This window comes from Gavialis gangeticus, unplaced genomic scaffold (assembly GCF_001723915.1).
Source record: "Gavialis gangeticus isolate Ggan-Ray unplaced genomic scaffold, GavGan_comp1, whole genome shotgun sequence".
NCBI lineage: Eukaryota > Metazoa > Chordata > Crocodylia > Gavialidae > Gavialis > Gavialis gangeticus.
The window spans coordinates 165,519,146-165,543,687 of NW_017729022.1; the positions used below are offsets into that span (position 1 = coordinate 165,519,146).

At 39.9% G+C, this 24,542-nt stretch overlaps 1 protein-coding gene across 1 annotated transcript in view; it reads right to left on the reverse strand.

Annotated features, from left to right (window-relative positions):
- USH2A (usherin) overlaps positions 1–24,542 on the reverse strand; it is a 756,200-nt gene that overhangs the window by 618,365 nt on the left and 113,293 nt on the right. The window contains exons 11-13 of the mRNA XM_019516454.1: positions 23,144–23,339; positions 19,051–19,692; positions 7,120–7,303 (exon numbers count right to left, since the gene is read on the reverse strand). Of these exons, the coding sequence (XP_019371999.1) occupies positions 7,120–7,303; positions 19,051–19,692; positions 23,144–23,339 (1,022 nt within the window). The remainder of the gene's footprint in view (positions 1–7,119; positions 7,304–19,050; positions 19,693–23,143; positions 23,340–24,542) is intronic.

Sequence of the window (24,542 nt, forward strand, 5' to 3'; positions counted from 1 at the left end):
GAGTGTGTGTGTGTGTGTGTGTGTGTATATGTCATTGTGTGCATGATATATGAATTAGTGATCTGTGTCTAATGTTTGGGGTGTATAGTGTACGTGCCTGAATTGGTGATAGGTATGCATGTGCCTAGGCTGGTTTGGATGTGCCTGAGCTGGTTGTGTGTGCGCACCTAATTGATTTGTGTGTTTGTATATGTGCAATTGTGTCACACCCTCCTGTCTAACAGCGCAATATTGAGATCCTGAGAGTTGTCCTGACCCCACAGGGCAACAGAATCAATTCAGGCTCAGGCTTTTTGAATGTCTGTCCCAAGCCAATATCACTCTAACACTACCAATCCACCTATTGGTTGCATAAGTTGACTTAGATACCTATGTGTGATTCTTTTCCATCCTGCTCAAGTTCCTGAAAAATTATTGATGCAAAAGGTGGATAAGCCTCCTCCTCCCAGCTGCTTTTTTGTGACTCATTCAAGATCAGATGATAGTGTGTTACAAAAGTAGATGGACGAATGGATTTTCAGGACTTCAACAAAGTGAAACAGATTTTAACTTTGGCAACTAAATCCACTTGTAACTCTAATAGGTGCAATAGAATCTAGCCTTAAGAGTTCAGTAGCCATGATTTATAATAAGACTACCAACTTCAGGTTACACACACCCACATACAAGCACACATGTACATGCGCACACACACAATTCTAGATGTTAGATGTATCCACATAACAGATAAAGGTCTGGGTTCAATAAGCAACCTATGTCCTATTGCCAGTCCTGTAAGTCAAACTATTCATCTCAAAAGCTAGTGATGATCAGGGATCCTGGTTTTCTCTGATTTAAAAAAAATCCCAATTTTCAGTTAAACAAGTAACCCAAACCCACATTTTTCTGTGATTTAAATGAAATGTGACTAATATACATATATGTATGTGATGTTTCATTTTAATCATGTGGGAAAAATGTGGATTTGGGATTCCTTTTTTTTTTTTTTTTTTTTTACAAAATATTGGGGACTTTTAATCAGAAAAAAAACAAGATCCCTAGTGATAAAGAAGACAAAGACAAAGATGATGATGAAGAAGGCAATGAAGACTATGAAGATGACAAAGATGAAGAGAAAGATGATAAAGAAGATGACAATGAAGAAGGCAGCAAAGAAGAAGGCAAAGAACAAGATAAAGACAACAACATAAAAGGCTTTTTCTGAAGTTCTCAAATATTACTATATTCTGTCATTGTAGGGTGGCATGGCCACCGCGCTCATCTGAAGGTCTTCTAGTTCAGACCTCTGCCTGAGTCAGGATCATCTCTTTTCAAACCATCTCAAGCAAATTCTTGTCTAACCTGTTACTAAAATGACATAGGCAACCCTGTCACACAACCACACAGCATAGCACCCTAATCCATCACAGCTAAGGCAGGGGGACAATGGCATGATATAGTATAATGGTTAAGTTTCTGTTCCAGGTTTCCATTTGTTCTTCTCTTCTCAAATATAGCTGTAGTTCACAACTGACCTCAACTATACTTTGGGATAATGAAAAGAAAAGGTAAAGAAGAAGAACTATTTTCATATTAGACAGGTAAGATCCAGGTCAATAATCAGTGAAAGAGACATTAGATGTGACAGATTTTAAAACAAGTTTAAGAAAACTATTCACATATATTTTCTGCCCATCTCAGAGCTCTCTTTATTAGAATCTTTACTCCACTGCAACTCTTGCTGTGTGATCTCCTGAGTAATCATTCAACACCCTTAAAAAAGGCTGATAAAAGCTAAAGCTGCAAAATAAGCTGCAAATTTGTTTTATGGACTAATATCCCTTTGGGAATAAATAAAATACATTCTCTCTTAGAAACCACTATACTGTAGTTTGCTCTCTTTTATAGTCAAGAGAAAAGGGCATTTTTTTTTTCAAACAACTGCATTAAGTCCTTTCATCTGTAGACAGTGCATCCAAATCCCCCTTCAAATAGAGGTTTTGTTTAGACTATTTAAATGTCATGACAGAAGAAAATGGCTTAGAGAGAAAAAATGAAGAAAGAATTATTTGCCCAGCAATACAATATTTCATTATTTCATAATTTCATTACATGCTGCTATTTAGCGTGTATAGTTTGTGAGGTTTTTTAATGCAAGTGTCTCAGCATATAAACAATGAGAGACAAGCTTCTCTTACTCCTACTATATATTATTGCACCTCAGAATAAGGGTCTTCTGGGTATTTCCGTTTTCATTATTATTCACTCACAAGACAAATCAAACTCATTTTACATATAGGCCATTTATAATAACAGTTTTCAGTACCTAACAGGTTGGGTTTTTGTTTTGTTTCTTTGGGAGGGGCAGTCAAAAGTTATATTTTCTTTAACTACCTTCAGTGTATTAACTTAGGTTTAAACCCTGCTGACACTAATGTGCAAGTTACCCTGAAGAATTCAATAGGATACCTCAACTGTGTGTTTTCAGGATTAGTGTCATAATCTTTTGTTAAACAGGGAAACAGATGCATTTTACTACTTAAAATTGTTGCTGTACATATGTATAAGCAATATTTGTATGCATATTTTATCCTTCTCTGTACTTTAAAATCCATTAAGGAATTTTTTTAGTGAATAAATGAACTAATTCCTCAAAGATATCAGGCTATATAATATTTAATATTTTCAACATTTATGTGGACTATTACAAATTAATTAGAAGCTTTTATGCCATTTTATATGCTACCTTCTCAAGATATTTTGAACCAAAAACATTTCACATTTATTAAAACAGAATTATACATAATCAAAGAAAAAAAGACTTCTAAAACATGGAAAGAGAAATACCAAACCAAGATGAATTGCAATATTGATTTTGCGAGGATAAATGGTTTTTGTAATATTAATATAGAGAAACCTTTATTACATTGACTCTCTAGGTGCAGTTAGAGTCTCTCTAACAATCTGTTTAAAATCTTCATTTTTCATCCTTATGGGAAAACCTCACTTGCTAAATGGATTTCATAAACAGTAATCTGTCAAGATATATATAGATAACAATTTGTGATGTTCACTGACCAGTTTGTTATGGTAAACAATACAGAAGTAAGGGATTTCTAATATATGCCAATGCTTACAACCATTACAGCGCTCTTTCATTCACTGCAAAGTCCTGAAATCTAACTTTCTTTTGTAGCACAGTGAATTTTCTATTTGAAACCCTCAAATTCCAAACAAGGAGACAAAGTTTGCAGAAAATAAACATACAACTTTCAAAAGAACAATCATCTTTTTAAAAGAGTCTTCACTCTAAAAAAAAGACTGAAAACAGATTACCGCAGACTGTCATACAAATATTTTCATGGATATATACTTCCAGCTACAGAAGGAAAGCATGCTGCCCAATGCACACAGATTTACTCTTTAGTAAGATTCCAGATCTCCCAGGGCACCACAAAGCTGAGATCTATGGTGACTCTTCCCCTAGAAGCATTGGTAGATTGGTGTAACGCCAAGTCACAGCTAGTGAGGATACCAACTGCCTTTGACTTATCTGAATGCAGAGTAGCAATCACGGAGTGCTCATATGGGATGACCTGGCAATTGCAGGTACAAGATTTCACGTTTCTCTTCTGTTGTGTTCCCCATGTAAAACCTTTTGACTTTGGTCTTTATACAAAGGACAAGAATTTCATTGTAAATGACTTAAAAAACCCTCAGTATAGGAATGCTTTTGTACCTCAGGTGAAACAGGAGCCATAGGTGCATAAAAACAAGGTGAATTTTAAATGGATTCTTAATACGGGCAAGTAATAAATGCCTACAACAAAGGGAGATGAAAGCCATATTCCTGGCCATGACTCGTGCACTAACATTCTATATCCCCATCACTAACCATATTCTAAATATTCAAGAGGATATTAACACATGACAGGTGTTAGTTATGCTGTTTAATGTATTTTACTGGAAGGCTGTCAGATACTAAACTGATGAATTTTGTAGAAGACATACAGCAGAAGCGTACTCACTGATGGTCCAAGCTAACTCTAGATTCAAGTCCCATGAATACATAAAAAAGAAATCCTGGTTTTATGATGAGATGAACCAAATGTTTGGCTCTAGACCGAGGGTAGGTAACCCCCAGCACAGGTGCCAGAGTGCAGCATGTGAAGGCATTTTGCTCAGCATGCACACCTTGGGGCAGATGGCAGGGAAGGGGCTGGGGATGCACTGCCACAACAAGAATCAGGCCCCTTGCAGCTCCCCCGACATCCGCTCCTGGCATACCAACATCTTACAAGCCAAGTTCGCGGGTGTTTTAGGCACTCTGTCCAAAAACGATGCCGACCCCTGCTCGAGACAGTAGTGTAACTAAGGAGGGGCTAATGGGGCAGCAGCTGTTATGGGAGAGGAGGTACAAAAGCAGCTGCTGCCACAGAAGCAGTAGATAACACCACCGCAGTTAACATGGCAGGAACCTGTGCTGCTCCATGCTATGCATCTCACCCAAAAGTAGCTGTGCCCTTCTACTCCCCTGGATCTAGATATTGTCAAACTTTGAATTTTGGGGGGTATGGGTTTGGTGGTTTGAGCTCATATCTGGTATACAAGAAATACTGCTTTACAGATTGATATTGTAAACTTTTTCAGATCCTGCTTGGAACAAACACAACTAAAGAATAAGGAAAATTCAATCAGATGGCAACTTAATACTACAGGATTGTCATCGCCAACCATTCACAGTGACAGGAAGGGAAAATAAGAAATCTTCATCCTTACAGATTTCAATACTGCCATTAACAGATACTTCTATGACCTGAAAAACTAAAACATCCCCTGTCTAATGATTGACAGTAACATAAAAGTTCAAGTGAACAATCTGCAGCAAAATACTGTCAAGTGAACTCAAAAAGACACACTCACTTTCTAGGGGCAGGATATGTTTATTCCTCTGTACACCCAAGGCTAGTTTTGAAGGTGTCCTATCACTGTCACTTAAGTCTCTCCATTCTTCTTTTTAAAGGCACAAATGCTAACTGTAGCAAAACATTTTACAATAATTGGTTTGCATGAAAATGCAAGCCTGTGAAATCTTACTGGACAACTTTTTAAGGGGAATTGAGATTGTGAGGTTTAAGCAAGAAAGAAGAAAGTGCTGCAAGAGAAAGAGCAATAGCCAGAATAACAATATATTACTTACAGATATATTTTACCTCTCATGTTCATGGTAGTATAGTCACACTCTTTTAGTGTATATAAAGGCCCTAGGATACATTAGATACAAAATTTAGCCTGTGGCACAAAATTAAGGTGCAGATACAGAATCCAGTCTTCTAGGGAAACAGATTTTACAATAGGGAAAGTGCTGAAATTAAATTAATCCATTCCCTGAAAACTGATATTATCTCCTATTGGGGGAAGAGGAGCACCATACTTTTTGCTTCCCTTACTATTCAAAATGCCAGCTTTGGTCAAAATGCTCTTAATTTTCCAAAGAGCATGTCAAAAATATGTCTTAACAGTGAATGAGTAGTAACGTGGAATCAGTTCATTACCAATTATTAGAGATACAGAAGAATCATAATGAGACCATTCTCAAATCACTGTCAGGGCCTGCTTACACCATATACTGTAAGCCAAACAAATGTTAATTAGCTTAGTGTTGTTCTGGTTAGTGGAGCTGTCATACCTTAAGGTGAAAAACCATCTATGACTGTCCTTCACCTGCACAGCTGTGACTTGCCACTAGAGACTTGGTGTGCAGGGGCAGGACTAGGAGCTAAGGCAAAATATATCCTGTGGGCCAGATCCAATCCACTAAGGGATTTTGTCCAGCCTGTATCAGATCCCATGCCTTGTGCAGCCAGTTCCACCTCCCCTGGGTGCACAGAAGGGTTGGGGCAGTGTGGCTGCTGACCTTGCTTTCTGGAAGCCTTGTGGCAGAAGCCCCAATGCCCAGGCACCCTGGCTCCTCTGCCCCACGCCCACTGCCGGAGGCACCAAACAAAGCAGCCAGGCGGGATCTCTGTGGAGACCAGCTGCAGACCCGTGCATGGGATGGGGCCACAGGCAGGCAGGGAGCAGCATACAGGAGCAGGATGGGTGGGCAGGGCCAGGGTCAGGACCAAGGCCGGTGTGAAATCAGGATCATGGGCCAAAGACAACCATATGGAGGGCAAAGCCACTTAGTGAGTTTTAATGAGTATAGGTGGCATGGGATGCTGACCTGGCCTGCAACAGCTCACCAAAATTCCCTAAGTGGCCCTCTGGCCTAAATAACTGCCCACCCATGAGCTAGGGGTAGGACCAGCTTACCACTCCCTCCATCATCCCAGGATGCAACGCCCCTCATGAGTCAGGGTAAGCAGGGTGCAGTGGAGCCAGGCACAGTGCCTCACCCTCTGAGGATGTCAAGCAGAGCAAGTGCCACAGCTGTGGTGCCTCCAGCCACCACCTGGACTTGCTTGCTGCTTGAGCTCTGAGGGGTCAGATTCTTTTTTCCTCTGGAGTTTGCCCCTCCTGCACCTGCAGGAGCAGCAAGTCAATCTGAGTTGCAGCAGGAGGCACTGGCAGCCACTGGGTGTTCCAGGGCTACAGCGCTCACTCTGCCTGATGTCTCCAGGGGCAAGGCACTGTGCCTGGCACCACTGTGTCCCAGTGTCCCCACTCATCCTGATTCAGGACAGGCCATTGCATCCTGCAATGCTGGAGAACTTCAATTTGGGCAAAATAGCTGTAGGTAGTGGCCACACCTTAATATAATGGAACAGGAGCAAAATTAAGTGGATTAGAGATATTCCTACCCTGGAGTGGTATCACTTTAAACCAAATAACAAGTCTTTAAGCCAATCCAGGGCTTCAGAACTCCAGAAGCTGCCTAATCTTACTATGTAATGAGGCCCTAATATTAAATATACTGTTTAGGGCTTTAATGATGCCTGCATTGAAACCAATATAAATGTTCCATTGGTTCTTGTGTGCATTAGATATGCATGTTCATTTAAATGAAGACCTAATTTAAATATATGGCATCTTATTATGGTTACTAATGATTTTAAAGTTAGCCAATGTGAGAAAATATGGATGAGATAATATTAGAAGTAAATTGCAAAACAAAAACAAAAACAAAGAAAGACTCACCTTCCTGTTTCAGAGTCAAATCCAAAATAAAGGTCACTGCAGTGGTCACATCTCTGTCCATTTACAGAAGCATCTTGACAAACACACTGGCCACTTAGATGATCACAGACCTGACTGACTGAACCAGTTATATGGCATAAACATGGCAGGCAGCCAGAAGCACTGAATTGGGAAATGTAAAAACCTAGCAAAGAGAAAAAAAGGTTGAAAAAAGACATTTAATAAAGTTTCAAAAGAAGAAATATAACCAAAAATAATGCTGATGTGCCTACTTGTTTTATACTTGAACAATGAACCCAAATAAAACACTAAGGAAAATATTCTCTATGTAAAATGCATATATGCAATGCTACACATTTTCCAGAACAGGGTGTTCTAAACCCTGTGAGGCTTGCTAGCTCTGGTTCTCTGTTCATTCTCCCTCAGATGCTCTTCTTTGACCCCTACCAGATATGCAGGTAAAGGTGCCATGGGATCTGATGCATGATCCACACAATCACATTTCCTTCCATGTGGCATGTGGATGAAAGAAGGTGTGATTGTGGGATGGAGCATCAGATCCCATCACATGTGATTGCTGGTGGAGGGGGAGCTGGGGCTCCCCCTACACTGGCAAGTAGCAAGCTTCTGAAACTGGCAGCCCCCTTAGGAAATGGGGCTCCCAGCCATGAGGGAACATCATGTATTTCCATGGCTAGGAGCCCCGTGATCTGAGGCTCTCAGCCATGGAGTTGCACCATGTACTCCTATGTCTGGGAGGCCCATCAGCTGCAGGCTTCCAGCTTGCGGAAGTACTGTCAACTGTGGCCTCTCAGCCTCAGGATACAGGGACAGCTGGGAACCTCTAGCTGACAGGGATCCCAGCCATGGGGCTCACCTGGCCACACATTCAATTAATAGTGTGAGAGGAAACAGCCACAAAGCTAGGACACATTTTTTGTGGAATAACTTTGTGGCTTATTCCTTCTTTTGTGCCGCCATTAATTGCTTTAATGTGTATCCAGGTTACAGCTTAAGATATGGTTAATCACATCTTAAGTGTAATGTGTCAGAGGCCTTAGACAGAGTGACTCAAAACAGAAAAACTATGCCACATGTATCAGGCAGGCAGAAGACAAGGCAGGGTGAAAACTTAGGGCATATGCAGACATTCCCGCGACCTGATCTATGATTAAACCATGTTATCATAGATTAAGTCCCTATTTGCACACACATTCACCACTGCTGGAAGCTGCACTGGGAACACATTCTAAGTTGGGGTGAAGGGAGAGATGGGATTGTAGGGGAGGTTGACAGGTCCAGGGGAGCTGGCAGTTCTGCAGGGCTGGTTGTCCATCCAGGGGTGGTGGGGTCAGCAGGCTACAAATGCCCAGTCAGGCTGGGGGGGAGGGGATCAGAAAACTGCAGCCCCCAGGGCTTTCCCAGATCCAGGGCTGTGCTCTGAAAAAGTACACACTGGGCATGTCCACACAAGATGTTTACTGCAGTTGCCTAATTAGCTCCGCAGTAAACATCTCAGCATCCACACATGTAGTAATATTAGGACAGAATCACCAGCACACATACAGATTGGAAGATTACCTTCTAAGTAGCACAGTGCCAGAAAGGGATCTCAGAGTAATAGTACACTCCAAGATGAACATGAGTCATCAATATGGCAAAGTGATCAGTAAAGCTAACAGCACTCTATCATGCATCACACAGGTGCATCACAAACAGGTCTAAGGAGGTGATACTGCCCCTCTACGTGGCATTGGTAAGGCCACAGCTGGAGTACTGAGTCCAGTTTTGGGCGCCGCACTTCAAGAAGGATGTGGATATCCTTGAGAGTGTCCAGAGGAGGGCTACTCATATAGTTAGGAGCCTGCAGGTAAGGCCATATAAGGAGAGATTAAGGGACCTGTATCTCTTCAGCCTCTGCAAGAGAAGGTTGAGAGGAGATCTTGTGGCTGTCTACAAATTCACTGGGGGTAGGGGAGGGCAGCAAGGAATAGGAGATGCTCTGTTTACCAGGGCCCCCTTGAGGTAACTAGAAACAACGGCCACAACCTGACAGAGAGCAGATTTAGATTGGACATCAGGAAGAACTTCTTCATGGTAAGGGTTACCAGAATATGGAATGGGATTCTGAGGGAGGTGGTGCTCTCCCCTACCTTGGAGGTCTTTAAAAGGAGGTTAGACATGTACCTGGCTGAGGTCATCTGACCCCAACACTCTTTCCTGCCAGGGCAAGGGGTCAGACTCAATGATTTACTGACATCCCTTCCAACCCTAAAAAGCTATGAACTATATGACAGACTAAACTAATTAATTCCACAGTAGGTTAACACTTGTAAATACAAGTACTATCCTATTGTGGATTTTTTTACTCAGCAGTACCATATATATAGATGCTGACCCAGCTACCTGGGGCATGAGGATGCTCCAGTGTGGGGGCTGCCTGCCAGCTAGCCCCACACTAAAGTATCCTCCACACTGAAGCCCCTTCACAGCACATTGAGCGAGAACGGAGCAGGCCCAGGCTGACCCCGAGCCCCCTACCAGCTGGGGCTGTTCTGTCCTTGAACAATGTGCTACAGTCCCAGGCGCACATGCAAACAGTGCACCCAGAAGCAATAAACTCCAGCACAATATGCACCAGTTTATTGTTCCACATTAATTGCAAGTGTAGATGCACCCACAGGGTGAGCCTACATATGCAATGAATTTGAAGCAGTAAACTCTGGGGCAATTTGAGACAGAGCAAAACTACCCAAGCGCAGTGACTACACATGTACCTGGAACAGCAGCAATTGGAGTGAGGGCTGAGCAGTTTATACCAGGGTCACTCAGCCCCAGGCTCCAAGTGGCAGCATTAGATGGCAGAGAGACTGGCTGAGAGAGAGAGTGCTGCAAGTGCACAGTCATGTGGCTAGGCAGGAGGCAGGAGTCTGGTTCCCCACTGACAGGGCTCACTGAGTGCAAATTACAGCCACAGTCACCATCTACACACACATTTAATCACAGTAAATTACACCAGCCTAAGATAGTACTGTCTCCAACTATCTGACTGTGGTGTAAATTCATTTACTGTGGCCTAACACTGTCACATGTGTAGACAGTAATGCTTTACTCTGCAAGTCATTAATTTACTCCTCAGTAAAGCACATATGACACAGCCACATTCAAATAGATTGGCAAAATTTAGCCTGATCTACGTAGTAGACCTTTCCAGGTGAACTAAGTTAGATCAGGCCAGCCATTTGTTGCCAAATCTAAACTCCATAAATGCTTGTACAGTTCAGCACTTAGATTGACCTAACCATAATTAAGACCTAACCCTAGTCTTGAAAAAGAAAAAAAAAGGTGTACATACAGTGGAAGCCAAGGACAGTCCTCAAGGAGGACTATACAACAGTGGTCCATACTTCTGGGAAATGATTAGGAAAGCTAAGGCAGCGACTGAGTTTAAGTTAGCCAAGGGAGTCAAGGACAATAAGAAGTATTTCTTTAGGTACATAGGGAGCAGAAGGAAAACAAATGGAATTGGGGGGGCCCTGCTTAACATCTCAGGACAACTGGTAATAGACACTCAGGAAAAAACTGAACTCCTGACTGCCCACTTTGCTTCAGTATTTTACCAGACCAAAGGGAAAGACAAGCAAGATAAGGATCACAGGGGGCACAGTGGGAATGATAGACTTCCCAATGTGAATGCTGAGCTGGTGCAAAACCAACAAGAAAAGCTAGACATTTATAAGTCAGAAGGACCAGATGGACTTCACCTAAGAGTGTTGATGGAGCTGACTGAGGTCATTGCGGAACCCCTGGCAAAACTATTTCAGAAATCGTGGCACACAGGGGAGATCCCTGAGGATTGGAAGAGAGCCAACATTATGCCAGAGGGCCAACATTATGCCCATCTTCAAGAAGGGGAAGAAGGAGGACCCAGGCAACTGTAGGTTAATCAGCCTAACCTCCATCCCAGGGAAAATCCTCGAAAAACTCATTAAAACATCTATATGTGATACACTCACTGAGGGTAAGATTCCAAATGACAGCCAGCATGGCTTCATCATGGGTAGGTCTTGTCTTACCTATCTTATCTCCTTCTATGAACAGGTCTCTTGGCATCTGAACATGGGAGAAAAGGTCAACATTATATACCTAGACTTCCAAAAGGCTTTTGATTTAGTATCTCATGATATCCTTGTGGAAAAATTGGAAGATTGTGGACTTAACTGCTCAATTGTTCAGTGGGTGGAAAACTGGTTGCATTGTAGGAGCCAGAGAGTTCTCATGAATGGATCTGTGTCATCCTGGTGAGCAGTGGCCAGTGGTGTCCCTCAAGGGTCCATGCTTGAACCAGTGCTTTTCAACATCTTTATCAATGATTTGGATGTGGGGGTGAAAAGTTTGCTGGCCAAGTCTGCGGATGACACCAAGTCATGGGGGAACATGGTCATGCCAGAAGAGAGGTTGCAGATAGAGGCAGATCTAGACAGACTAGAGAGTTGAACTGAGTGGAACCAAATGAAGCTCAACACTCAGAAGTGTAAGGTGCTCCATCTGGAGGCAAACAATCCCCAACATACCTACAGGCTCAGTGGAGTGGATGCTGTGGCCAGCAGGGCAAACAACATGCTGATGTGTACTAACTATTGCATCTCATTCACAACTAAGGAAGTGATACTCCCACTGTACTCTGCACTGGTGAAACTGCAGCTGGAGTACTGCATCCAGTTCTGGGCACTGCACTTCAACAAGGATGTGAATGAACTTGAGAGGGTCCAGAGAAGAGCCACCTGTATGATAAGGGACTTACAAGACAAACCATACAAGGAGAGGCTGAGGGACTTGGGCCTCTTCAGCCTACAGAAGAGAAGGCTGAGAGGGGACTTGGTAGCGGCTTACCACTACATCAGAGGAGTATATCAAGAACTTGGTGAACAGTTGTTCACCAGGGCACCCCTGGGGAAGACCAGGAGCAATGGATACAAACTCCTGGAAGGCCACTTCAGGCTTAATTCCACAATCTATGAATCTATTAATCTAAATCTAATGTCTGCGTGTACCCTTAGAAACTAAGTGGACCTTAGAGCCTAATCACGTATTCTCTATAAGGTGCCACCTTGCACTTCCTTCTGCCTGAATTCAGGCTAATATGGCTAATGACCTCTCTGCTCCTATATCAGGAGCAGAACATGAGAGGCACTAATGAACAATGCAGGCATTGCAAATGTAAGAAAGATCATGCAATAGCACACTTTGGTCCATCTACTTTAGAATACTGCCTCTGCCAATGGCCAGTACCAAATGCATCTTGCAAAGATGAAAGAAACAACTATTTCCTCATTAAAGAAGTTTGCTTCCAAAATGTCTGTGTGGTTGGCTTACAGACTGAAAATAACTACCCTACCTAATGCAGTATTAGTGCAGAAGTATCAGTATTTGTTCCTTTCACTTCTACTAAGCTTTGTACCTCCAATATGTCTTGCAGCAAAGAGTTCAACCAGTTCATTAGTTTTCATAGTAAAAGGTTATTTCCTTTTAACTTATTTTAAAGGTTGCCTTTCACTTTTGATTCCCATTCTGTTATTCTTGTAAAGTACAAAAAGAACATTCAGTTTATCTTTTCTACATCATTCATGATTTGATATATCTTTGTGTTTCCTCCCTCTTTGCAATATCTCCTCATACAGGTATCTAGTCATATCTCTATATTTTTTTTATTGATCTCCAAAATGCCTCCATTCATAGTGAATCTTTTTTGTCATGGACCAGAACTGAATGTAGAGCTCCAGTGAAATTTGGTTTATATAATTACATATGTGTTAGTATTGGTTCATATCACCTTCCTTACATTTTCTAATATAATTTGATCTTTTTCTTTTATTTTTACCCTTCCATTTGCATTTAACAGAGATTCTCAGTTAAGTGTCACTCCCCACTGGTAACATTTACATTTGGAATCTAACAATGTATGTGAATGGTCCCAACTATAACTGTTATGTGCATTGCTTGGCATTTGTCAACAATAAACGTGAACAACTGTGTTGCCCATTCACCTGGCTTAAAAATGTTTCCATGGAGTTCTCTTCGGCTAGGGACAGACATTAAAAAAGCCTGCGCTTGAATAGATTCAATCTTTGCAGCTTAGCCTAACCTGGCTAGGCTGAACTGGTTTGAAACTGGACATTCTCTCTGGACTGAGGAAATTCAAGCACATGCCTGCAGTGTCTCAGGCTAGAAGTCAGGGGGACACTAGAGCAGCCCTCCATTCCCGTCCACGGGGAGCTGAGCTGAGGGGGGCGTGGCCAGGCCCTGGCAGGACTCTTTCATTAGGGAGGTCTGCCTGCACTGTCCCAGGGTGTTCTCTGCTGGTTGCTCAAGGTGCGAGAGTGTTGCCAGCCCCCAGCCCCAGACTAGCACTCTGAAGTGTGGGGGAGGGGGCATGCCTCTGTTGATGATACGGAGATTTTCAAGCTCCCTCCCTGCTTCATCATACTGTCTGCAACAAACTGACAGGCAAGCAAGCCACCTGAGGGCTGATAATGATAATAGTCTTTATCACATGATTAGCAAAACAAAGGCCTCTCTTCAGTACTTCAAACCTCTTAAACAGCTTACCAGGGCTGACCATTGATTAGCTCCAAATGGCCCTAAGCAGTTGCTGTTCTGTCTGCCTGCCCAGTGAAATTGGTGGGAGACATACACACAGACACCTCTGGCATTAGCTATCATACCGCATACCTAGGGCCGCTGGGCCCTAGGACCATAGGGGACCCAGGGACCATAGCCAGCATACCACATGCTGGCTATGGTCCCTGCTGTGGCAGAGAGAAGGAAGGGATCCCTGCTTAAGTAGCAAGTGGTGAGGGGGCGGGAGGAGAGGGCCATGGGGAAGCCAGAAGACCCTGCTGTGCCTGCAAGTCTGCCAGAGCTCTGGCCAGGAAGCAGAGGGGAGGGGCCAGCCCTGCTGTGGGGCAAAGAGCTGTGCCCAGCCCAGAGAGCATGCCGGGTTGCTGGGGGTCTCTGGTTTAACTTAAACCAGGAAGGGGTCTGGGACAGATATTGCATAAACCGGTTTGACCCAAATCAGTTAAGCCTGGTGCTACATTCAACCAGGTTTATCTCAGACTGGTTTCATCCATTTTCAGACTGTTTTATGTGCACTGAGCATCTGTTCTGTTACAGGTTTAAGCCAGTTTTTGATCACGGAAACCCATTTAAATGTAATGTCTGACCCTAGCCTTAGTGTTCTCTAATCCTTAGAAATTGCATCCCTATATTGTTCACCCACTCCAAACAATTAATAATTATGTTAAATAATACCAGTTTTTAAATAAAGTCATTGGGTGTGAGGGGACTCCCCTCTGCCAACTGTTTTGCTCTTATTCCTTAGGGTATGACTCAGAGAGATGCATTTCCAAATTCTCTTCTCAAATACTTCTGCAGCATTCTCATAGACCCATTAGTCACCTTTCCTCCTTCAGTATATAAATAAGTTCCATCAGCTTTTCTTTTGTCATATTCTTTAGTTGCTGAATCTTTTTCAGCACTCCATGAACTTTCTTTAACTTCCCGGTGTGTTGCTTTATAATGAAAGGGCCCTACATTGCATTGTAACATACCAAGGCATTATAATTTTGATTATCTTATGCCTTTATGTATACACCCCAGGGTGGTATTGCTTTTTTTTCCACACTAGTATTATGCTGTGAGCTCATATCCAAATAGCAGAAGAACTAAACACATTGAAAACATTATAATTTTAGAGCTCAAATCTTTATTCAAGTTTAGCCTCTGGTCCTCAGTGAGATAAATCTCAAGTGGACAGTGAAGTGATATCCGTCTCCAGTTAACATATATCCGCATCATAAAAACAACCACATAGTTGGCACTTTATTCCAGAGAGGCCCAGAACAGAGCCACCACAGAGACTGAATAGCTTTGAAGTTATTAGTGAGGCAGCATGTATTATCTCATACTGCAGTTGCTTGAGCAGCATAGTACCTGTCCTGCACATAAATAGAGGAGGCCATTTCCCAGCAATGTCACTCTTGAGCACAATGAACACCACCACCACAAGAGCATAACAGGGAGATGGGAAACAAGTTTAACCCTCTCTCTCACACAGGAGGTCTGAGACCCTTTTTGGTACCCCATTTATACACTGCACTAATTTCAGGCACCACTTTCTGAGGCAAGGGTTATTTCTATTTCTTAAGCAATGATTGTCTTATTGTAAAATGCAAAACTAGTGGCAGAAGCAGAGACCAGAGAGTACAATTCAAGACCTCCACCTCCCAGGGATATGGCATTATCACTAGTCTGTATGCCTGATATTCCCCCTTGTTTCCCTCTCTTCTGGCCCCCGAATCTTGTGGTTGTGGATGTACAGTAGCCTAGCTTTAACAGAAAGGGTGAAGAAAACCCTCATACCACTTCTTCTATACATTGGAAATTAAGACATTCTCTTGTGAAATCAGAGCCATGGGTTTGAATCCCCTGAGGGTAAGGAGAGCCTATCAAGCCAGATCTCCTACCTTAGATGGGTGCTTTCAGCTGTAGGCAACTGAGGAAAGGATAGGGTGCCACCACTACTTTTGAGCTGAATTTGAAGTCTTTGATATCAGTTAAGAGTGATCTGAACAACCTGGCTACTGAGTAGGGCCTCTCCAGGGACTTTGACAAAGCTTAAGCACATTTCAGCACTAATTTAAATTACAACAGAGCCTAGGCTGAAGTTAGCTAATTAGGCAATCCACCAGAATCACTTCTGAGCAAGCACAGAAGCCCTAGTATAGACTCTGAGAGAACACTATAGCACGCTACAGTATGGTGGTGCTTTCTGAATTCAGGCCACTAATGATATTTATGCCTACTGGATCAGGACCAATTTGAAAGAGTCTTTTGAACTTAGACAGCTAAACTCCATCCAAGTCCTGTTTAGATGTTTAAGAAAATGATGGTAGTGCTAGAGTGATGATGTAGCTGCAATGCTCCAGGAATTATGAGAGTCAAGGATTTCTTAGGGTGATAACTTATCACCCTAAGAAATCTTTGCCTCTCACATAAAAAAATTATAGAAGAAAACTTTGTATTTTTTTAACAAATGAGCAACAAACCAGAAAGAGGACTGAGGTTCCCTCGAGTTATTCTTTTCTTCAGTACTGATCCTATGTGATGTAGTCCCCTGATTGTAGGAGGTGATCAAACTGCTCAATGCTCCAGAGAAAATAAAAATCCCTAACAGTTACATTCCTTCCCAAGCTCTCCAATTTTTTTCTTGCATTGTATTTTTTCTTTCCCTACCCGTAAACAGGACAGCATGATGATGCACTGACCTTTTCCTGCATTTAGAATCACAACAAAATGCACCAAGAGATTAGTTTCAATACAAGTCTCTCCCCTTTCAAAACTAACCTCAGTCCCTTTCATTAGAAGTTATTTTAAATAAAGGAACTGAGAAATGAAGATGTGTACGCAACTTGAGTTTATGCTATAAACTAGGCAGTAGTTTCATTCAGGACACTCAGATAAAATAGGTGTGCTGTTCCATCAATCTAACCTACCTTAATGTCTTTATAAGGTTGCCATTTTTACCTAATTAATTATGTGATTTTAATTAGGTTGTGATGGCTACTGATATGCTTGCAGTGCATTTTGTTATCTTTGGCCTGAGGCAAAGCCAAAGGACATGGTTAGAGAATTTGAAACCAATTAAATTGTTCCATAGTTCCTTATCTTAATACCAGTATTATTATCAGATCGGTTTGTGAAAATGTCTCTTTTTAAAACAATGCATAATGTTTACAGTTAGGTATTATTACAATTATATTACTCTTTGTTACAATGCTTAAAATCAGGACAAATACACTGTCTTCATAGCAAATTTGGGCCTCTCTGTTATTTTTAACAGTCTCTATAAAATGCAAGGTTAAATTCAATCATCCAGATGTTTCTTTCATCTAGCAGCATTTATTCCTTTCTGCATTTTTACCTTTCTCTCTATATTATTCCCTATGTCAAAAGTCCCTATACTTAAAACTTCTAATGATCTGGGACAAGATCTCAAAAATCTTTTACTATTACTTACCCTTGTAATTCCCTTTGTCTTTATATGTGATCTGCTACCAACATCTAGTATGCAATACTGTGCACTGAACTGGTACTAAGGAGACTTGGGTTCTATTCCTATCTCTACCACTGGCTTGCTGGATTATACTGGGCAAGACGCTTCACATCTTGGTACTTAATTTTCCATGCTGTAGAATGGGGCTAATGATACTGACCCTCATGAAATGCTTTGAGATCTGCTAATGAAGAGACAGGCATTCTCATATTCCAAACCAGATCACAATAAAATCAACACAAAACTATTACACTGTACTATTTACAAGAGCAGGATCAGGCCATTACAATATTATGCAGTTGAACTCATTTCTAAAGCATTAGGCTCAGTGCTATATGCACTCTCATGTGTCTGCATTTATTAGCCCACCAAGAAAACTGATAATTACAAGACATATTTTTTTAACCAGGCCAGTTTGTGAAATATCCCTCTCAGTGCCATGGAAGTTTTTCCACACACTATCAATTAAACATTTTAAACCATTATGGATGTGCATAAACCTTGCCTTTATTTTTCAAGGACAAGGGTGGGTCACTAGCTCAGGAAGCCTTGACATCATTCCTCTGCCCACTCTGATTAAAGTGCCTGCAGTTGAATGTCAGCAGGTCAGATAGCACTGGAGAAGGGACTAAGAAAAACACAGTGATGCCATATTTATTAGTATATGTACCTAAAATAATTTAAATGATTTTTTTTTATTAAAAATACTTAATGGAGGTTAAGCGGCATTTTTAACCTCTCTTCAAGTAATCAAATGACATATTAAAACCAATAGGGCTCTAATGCACCTTCTAATGTGCACTGCTGCTTTAACAGATTGCCTACAAATTTAAGTAAAACTAAATCTACCCTTTTAGCACTCATACTAAGGTTAGATTAATAATAAATGTGCTTTCACCATATGCAACTCTTTTCTAAATCACAAAAGCACAAAATAAAACTACAATCCCATCTACCTGTAATGAATTGTTAAAATCTATTTACATTAATGTAGTATGAAAATTTGAATTGTTTCAAAGCATTGCAATGTACTAACTATGATTTCAGTTATTTCCAGGGCCAAAACATGCTAAGCCCTCTCGGAAACTAGCATACTCCCAACATGTTGGTGCAAGCAATGGTACTTAAAACAAGTTTTTGCCAGCTTTGGCAGCCCATTTGTCAACTGTTCATACAAACTCCTCTGCACCTTTCTCCATACTGACCCTTAGATAAGGAGCAACTTTCCTGAACTAGTCTGTGAGGAGACCACTGTTGAAATCTCTCCTCAGGGCTCCCCATTAGTTATTTTCTTATTAGTATTGCAGAAATTATTCATGGCTGTGCTTACTAGCAGATAGAGATAGTTGTCATTTATTTTAATACCAAAAATTTAAAAGCACACATATGCATAGCAATATATGTATTTGATTTTTTTTGCCCTTTTTTCAAACAAGATATAATTTATACTTTATTGGCTATAAACTCATATTTTTTCAATATCAGTACAGAGCCAAATGTAAAACTGACCTCTGGCCACTACTACAATACTATAAATATCAAATAATTACAATTTCTGGCTCTCAGTGGGCTAAATATCCATCACTGTGCAAGAGACTTTTTCTCTACTCATACCTGTCAAATCAACAGTAACAGAGGACATGTACTTTTGCAGGAAATCAAGCTTTAAGTAAGAGGTACATCAGGCCCTAGGCCCTGGTGCCTCATATCAAAAAATATAAGGTCAATGACTAAATATAATAAAGGAAGAAGTCATACACTTGTTGTTTTCAATACAACATACTGTAACAAACATTTTATTCAACTTTTCTTACCTGGCTTGCACTGCTTACACCTTCTTCCTTGACGATTAGGGAGGCATACACATTGTCCACTAATCTGGTCACAAACTGTTCCTGCTAACGTCCCCAAGGGGTCACAATCACAAATCTGGCAGCCAAGAGGGTTGCTAATAGTGAGATTGTACATATGAGACGCACACAGATTGCACTGACGGTCAGTTGCACCAGCTTTGCAAGGACATTGTCCTGTTGATTTGTCACAGAGCAGAGCTCCATTTATTGTACCTGCCTTATCACAGTTACATGGCAGACAGAAGAAGGAATTATTTTGTTGTACTTCGTAGTACCCATCTAAGCATTCACTACATTGCCTTCCGCCGACATAAGGTTTACATACACATTGCCCTGTTTTAGCGTTGCACACAGCTCCAGAAAGTGACCCTGAGATGTTACACTCGCAAGCCTTACAGCCAGTAGCATCCAGCCCATAAAAGTTGTCCATGCAGGTGTCACATTGAAGTCCCTTTACTTCACCTTTACAATTGCATTGTCCAGTAAAAGGGATGCAAAATTGGTTCACTGAGCCATTGATGTTGCACTGACAGGGCTCACATCCATCTTCATTGACATTTCTGAGAGTTTTAAATCCAAAATTACAATGATCACACTTGAGACCTGACAAGAGAAATGTTATTAATAAAAAAAGAGGAAGAAACAAATTTGATACACACCATATATTTTTTAAAGTGCTGAAGTCTTTGCTCACCACAATATTTAACAGGACCCACAAGGAGATATAAAGTTAACACAAACTATGGTAACTAATATAACAGTTATTTCTTTTTTATATTTGTGTCCAGAAACAATGTGTGTGGGGGCGGGGGGAGGGCGGCTTTTAAATGTGGCTTTTAAAATAGATGAGCAAAAGTTTTCAAAACTTAAAAATACTTCTATGTTTTATGTCCCCACTTGTTACACAGACTTTCTCCCTAACTACAAGAGGTGCAATAGAAACTGAATGAAAGGAAAATGTGCTGGAGTGTTAATGCATTTTTCATAAGGAATACATATAAACACACTCATGGGCATTGTAAACAGGACTAATGACAATAAATGAGTTTTACTTAACATCACACTTTAATTTTAATATTTATTTCATTTTTATTAAATTATTATTGGCCTTTATTGAATACAGAAAATTATTTCCATTATCCAAAATGAAATAATACTTCTTTCCAAGTTGGTTGACTCCTACAGTTCATTAAAAAATAAACTGTTTTCTTAATTCTGGATACTGTACATCTGTTAGCTTTGTTTTCAAAGTCATTGTTTTATCCCTGCCTCAGGGGTTGCATGTGAGTTTTAGTTTATTAAACGTACATCAGAAGAAAATAAACTCGATTATGCGAGAAATGCTAAATCACTTGTATGTATTTTCCCTTGCAATGGGAAAATCTCTCACTGTGAAGCCATTGTTTAATTGTTGCATTCAGTAAAAGAAAAAAAATCCTGTGTTCTAACAAAGCATTTCCATCCTTTAACAAATACATAAACATACAAAAATACATTTAGAAACTCATATGTAGAAAAGCATCTCCTGAAATGGTAGGAAATGCATTATATATATGGATAAAAACTCAAGCACTCCAACAGAAGGCAAGTTCTGTTAACAGTGATGAATGACTCACCTAAGGCATATCATTTAATTTCAATAAGGAAAATAAAAAAGGACCACTATTGCTGCAAATTTTAAAAATAACTGTATTGTTAACAAGAATTATGACTCATTTTGAACTATTAAAATTGGTCTACATGGATTCATATCATATCAGTTTTAAAAATATGCGCAGTGCTTATTTGAATATGCCATACATATTCCTGACAGGTAATCTATTCCTAACGATACTGAGGAAGGCCTACAGGGCATCACATTCAATGTTAACAAGTACAGGGGAGTTAGCACACTTGGCATTTAATTCACATTCTTCTACCTTTTTATTCTAGATGAATGACCTACTTTAATAAAATTATTGGTGCTAATGTATTTTACTGGTGATAGAATCATTAGTAAGATTTAACAGTTGTGTTAACTCTAACAGTTCACATTCCATAACACTGTGGTACGCAGTTGCATTTCCTGTTATCACATTTGTTTAAATAGATAAAATGACAATAGATGGAGGTTACTTGTAAACCAAGCTTTAAAAAAAAAATCAGTACGTCTTCAAGATGTAGCTTTCCCTTGTAAAAGGTCAATGCACAGTTTTGGTAAATTGCATTTATCTGCATGCTGCAATAATATACAGAAAAATATTGAGTAATTTATGAAAAGGGACTCTAGTCTGAAATGTTTTAATACCCTCTCCTATCAACTTTTAACCACTTGCTTAACTTTAAGTGCCTTAGTAGTTCCACTGAAATGAAATAAATGAACATGATTATAGGTGAGTATGTGCAAGAGTGTTTGCAGGATTGAATTTTATACGTAATTTTTGTCAAATAAAACCTTTCTTGATGGAAATAAAAATCATCCCAAGCATTCCCATCAATAGCATGGAAGTACTTTAAAGCACAGGTAAGTGAATAAGAAAGAAAGGTTCTGATCCTGTATTCCTTGAATACCTCAAATCCCAGTAAAAAAAAATGTGGAAGCTTTTGGATATATTGAGAATTCAGAATCAGGCCACATGCAAATATACAAAATACAAATACAAGTTAGAATCGTTTGAAAATTCCAGTTTGACCACATATTTGACTAAATTTTAAGAGGTATTAACTGTTTACATGGAAAAAAACACGTAAGGTAAGGTTGGTTTTTAATCTGCAAGGCACTGAGCACCTCCTTCGGCATGCTGACCATCTTTTATTTCGCATCATAGGCAGCAGGAGCTGAAGTCACTCCTTCAGAAAAGAGGAGAACAACATTTTTATGTATTACTATTTCTTCTTTGCTTGTTTTGGAAATTCCAGTCATACTAAAGAAGAAAGAGCAACAGCTTGAAAACATTTGTGATTCAACCTTTTGGGGCTTTCACTTTTGCCCTATGGCTATGCGATTTCCCCTGTCTAAATGTATGGTAGACATTAACAGGAATTGTGTGAGAAGGAATTAAAATACTTTCAACGTTTCAAAGTATTTCTCGTATCTCCAGACAGTCATGGTTATTTTCAGAAAGCTCACAGACAACGGTTAAAATAATAAGGCAATGGTAAAAGTGGGCTTTTTTGAGCTATGTGTATGGTCTGAGTCATATGTATGGTCTGAGACATATACAGTTACCATGCAGGGCTCACTTTATCAGGAAATTCTCCTTGCATAATATTCCCATACATCAACATTTCAAAGTGTATTATATACACTGTGTATTTTGGGCGCTTGATAAATTTTGTCCTTATGTGGCTGTGGCTCCCCTCAAATATGCTGGAAGTAATAAATTGCTATAATCAAATCTAATTTCTGAAAAATACCTGTGGGAGTAACAAACAAAAAAGCACGTCTTGTAAAAAAATGATAAATAACACAGAAGGTAGCAGTTTATTATAATCAGCTTGGCATTGAATTACAAAATTAAAATTATGTGGCCCTTGATAAGTAACCCTAGCAATGTACATGATCTGTGGAATTATGTTGGCTTATTTTGCATTTCATAGGAACAGTTCAAAGAAATATAATAGAAAAAATGGAAAGATTTATCACAAAGGACCCTGTAGCACAGAATATTTTGAGGAAAAAAATCCATTTATTTTGGTCTATTAAGAAAACTAGCATGGAAATGATTTGCTTAGAACTCATTAAGTATAAAACATTTTGAAAAAGTGTTAATTTCCTAAAAGGAACATCTATGCAGTAAGCAAATTATATTATTTTGGTGACTTATTAGTATAGAGCTATGTGAGCGAATGCAGCTACACCATAAAGAAACTTCTAAAGGGTTGATTAAACTAAGCTTCAAGCTGTAGTTTGATAGAATTATTAAATTAATAAATTTTAGACAGTTAATTTGATTCAATTTTTTAATCTGCCTTCAGCAAAAGAAATTTACTCTACTTCTCAGTTTAGAAATCAAGTGTTTTATTTCCAGCAGATAATAAGAAATATGGCTGCAAACTCTTGCAATACACATACCAATAACATTTGCTTTGCACTTGCACTGGCCTGAATTTTGGTGACAGGTAATATCTCCATTGACTGTCCCAGAGGTATTACAGTTACAGGGACTGCAGCCATCAGGGTCTGACTGTTGTAGATTGTAGAATCCTTCCTGGCACTGATTGCACTGTCTGCCAGACACATGTCTCTTACAATTACACTGGCCTCCAATCTAGAAAGATACAAAATATTATAGAATGATGAACATATCTATTTTTAGATGATACACTCATTAGCGGCAAGGGCGGGGGTATGAGGTGGGGAGAAGATCACTTTAAATGGAAACAGAAAAAATAGGTCTGTGTAATACAAACAGTATTTTACTCACTGAGAAGAAAAACTAAGAGAAATATTAAGCACAGAGCCTGCATATAAAAGTTTAATTAAAATAAATCACAGAAAATTGTGTAGGGTGGAAAAATAGCAATAGTGAGTTATTCACAAATTAGGCATAGAACATTTCAAAGGAAAACAGTTACAGGACAATGTTAGTCAAGTGAAATTTCTCTTAAAATAGTACTGAGGCATACTTTTTACAAAATAGCACATAATTTTAAAACAGCAAATCCTTTAGTTTTTACTTGGAAAATGCTTCTATTTACTTTGATGGGAAGAAATGCCGAGAGGGACAGGACTACAGATTGCAGGATTTATTCAAAAATAAAGTTGCATGATTAGGAAGGACCAATCTGTGTGTTTCGTAAAACTTCCTTCACCTGCTTTGGTTCACAACTGTTGATTTTAATCATTATTTACTCCTTACTCCTGATTTATAGCCATAAAAGTGATTCTCATTGTTTCAATATTTTGCCTATCAATTCTGTAGAATGTATTCAGCATTGCTGGGTCAATCAAGAAGAATCAATTAATTACATGAAGCCAAAATCCATTTTCCATACTCATATAAACTGGCTGACTCTTCTAAATGCAGTAAAATTCATATGTATACTTGGATTTCCCTGAAATATGGTTTGTTCCCCGGGAGTGAATTCATATGTTCAGCTTTGTGTTTGAAACTCAGGCTTATTTAAGCAAGTGGCTTTCATGTGCAATACTTCCTCTCTCCTCTTCCCCTACCACCCCTCTAAAAAAAGTAAGAATGGCTTGAAGTTAGCTAGATTCTACCGACTTTATTTTACATACATCAAAGATAAAACCACTGCTCGGACTACTCTAAACACTCTCAGATGTCCAGTATTTGCTTTAAGTAGTTCACGGCACCCACTACCCCTTTTGGGGAGCAAAACTGAAAACAATATTCAGGTAGGAGATGGGTTCTTTGGATAGGCAAATGCTTAATGCTCATCAACTCAATGGATTATACTGAGTACGTGTGAACTGGGTAGATAAGAAGCTTTCAAGTCTGTCAGTTTTC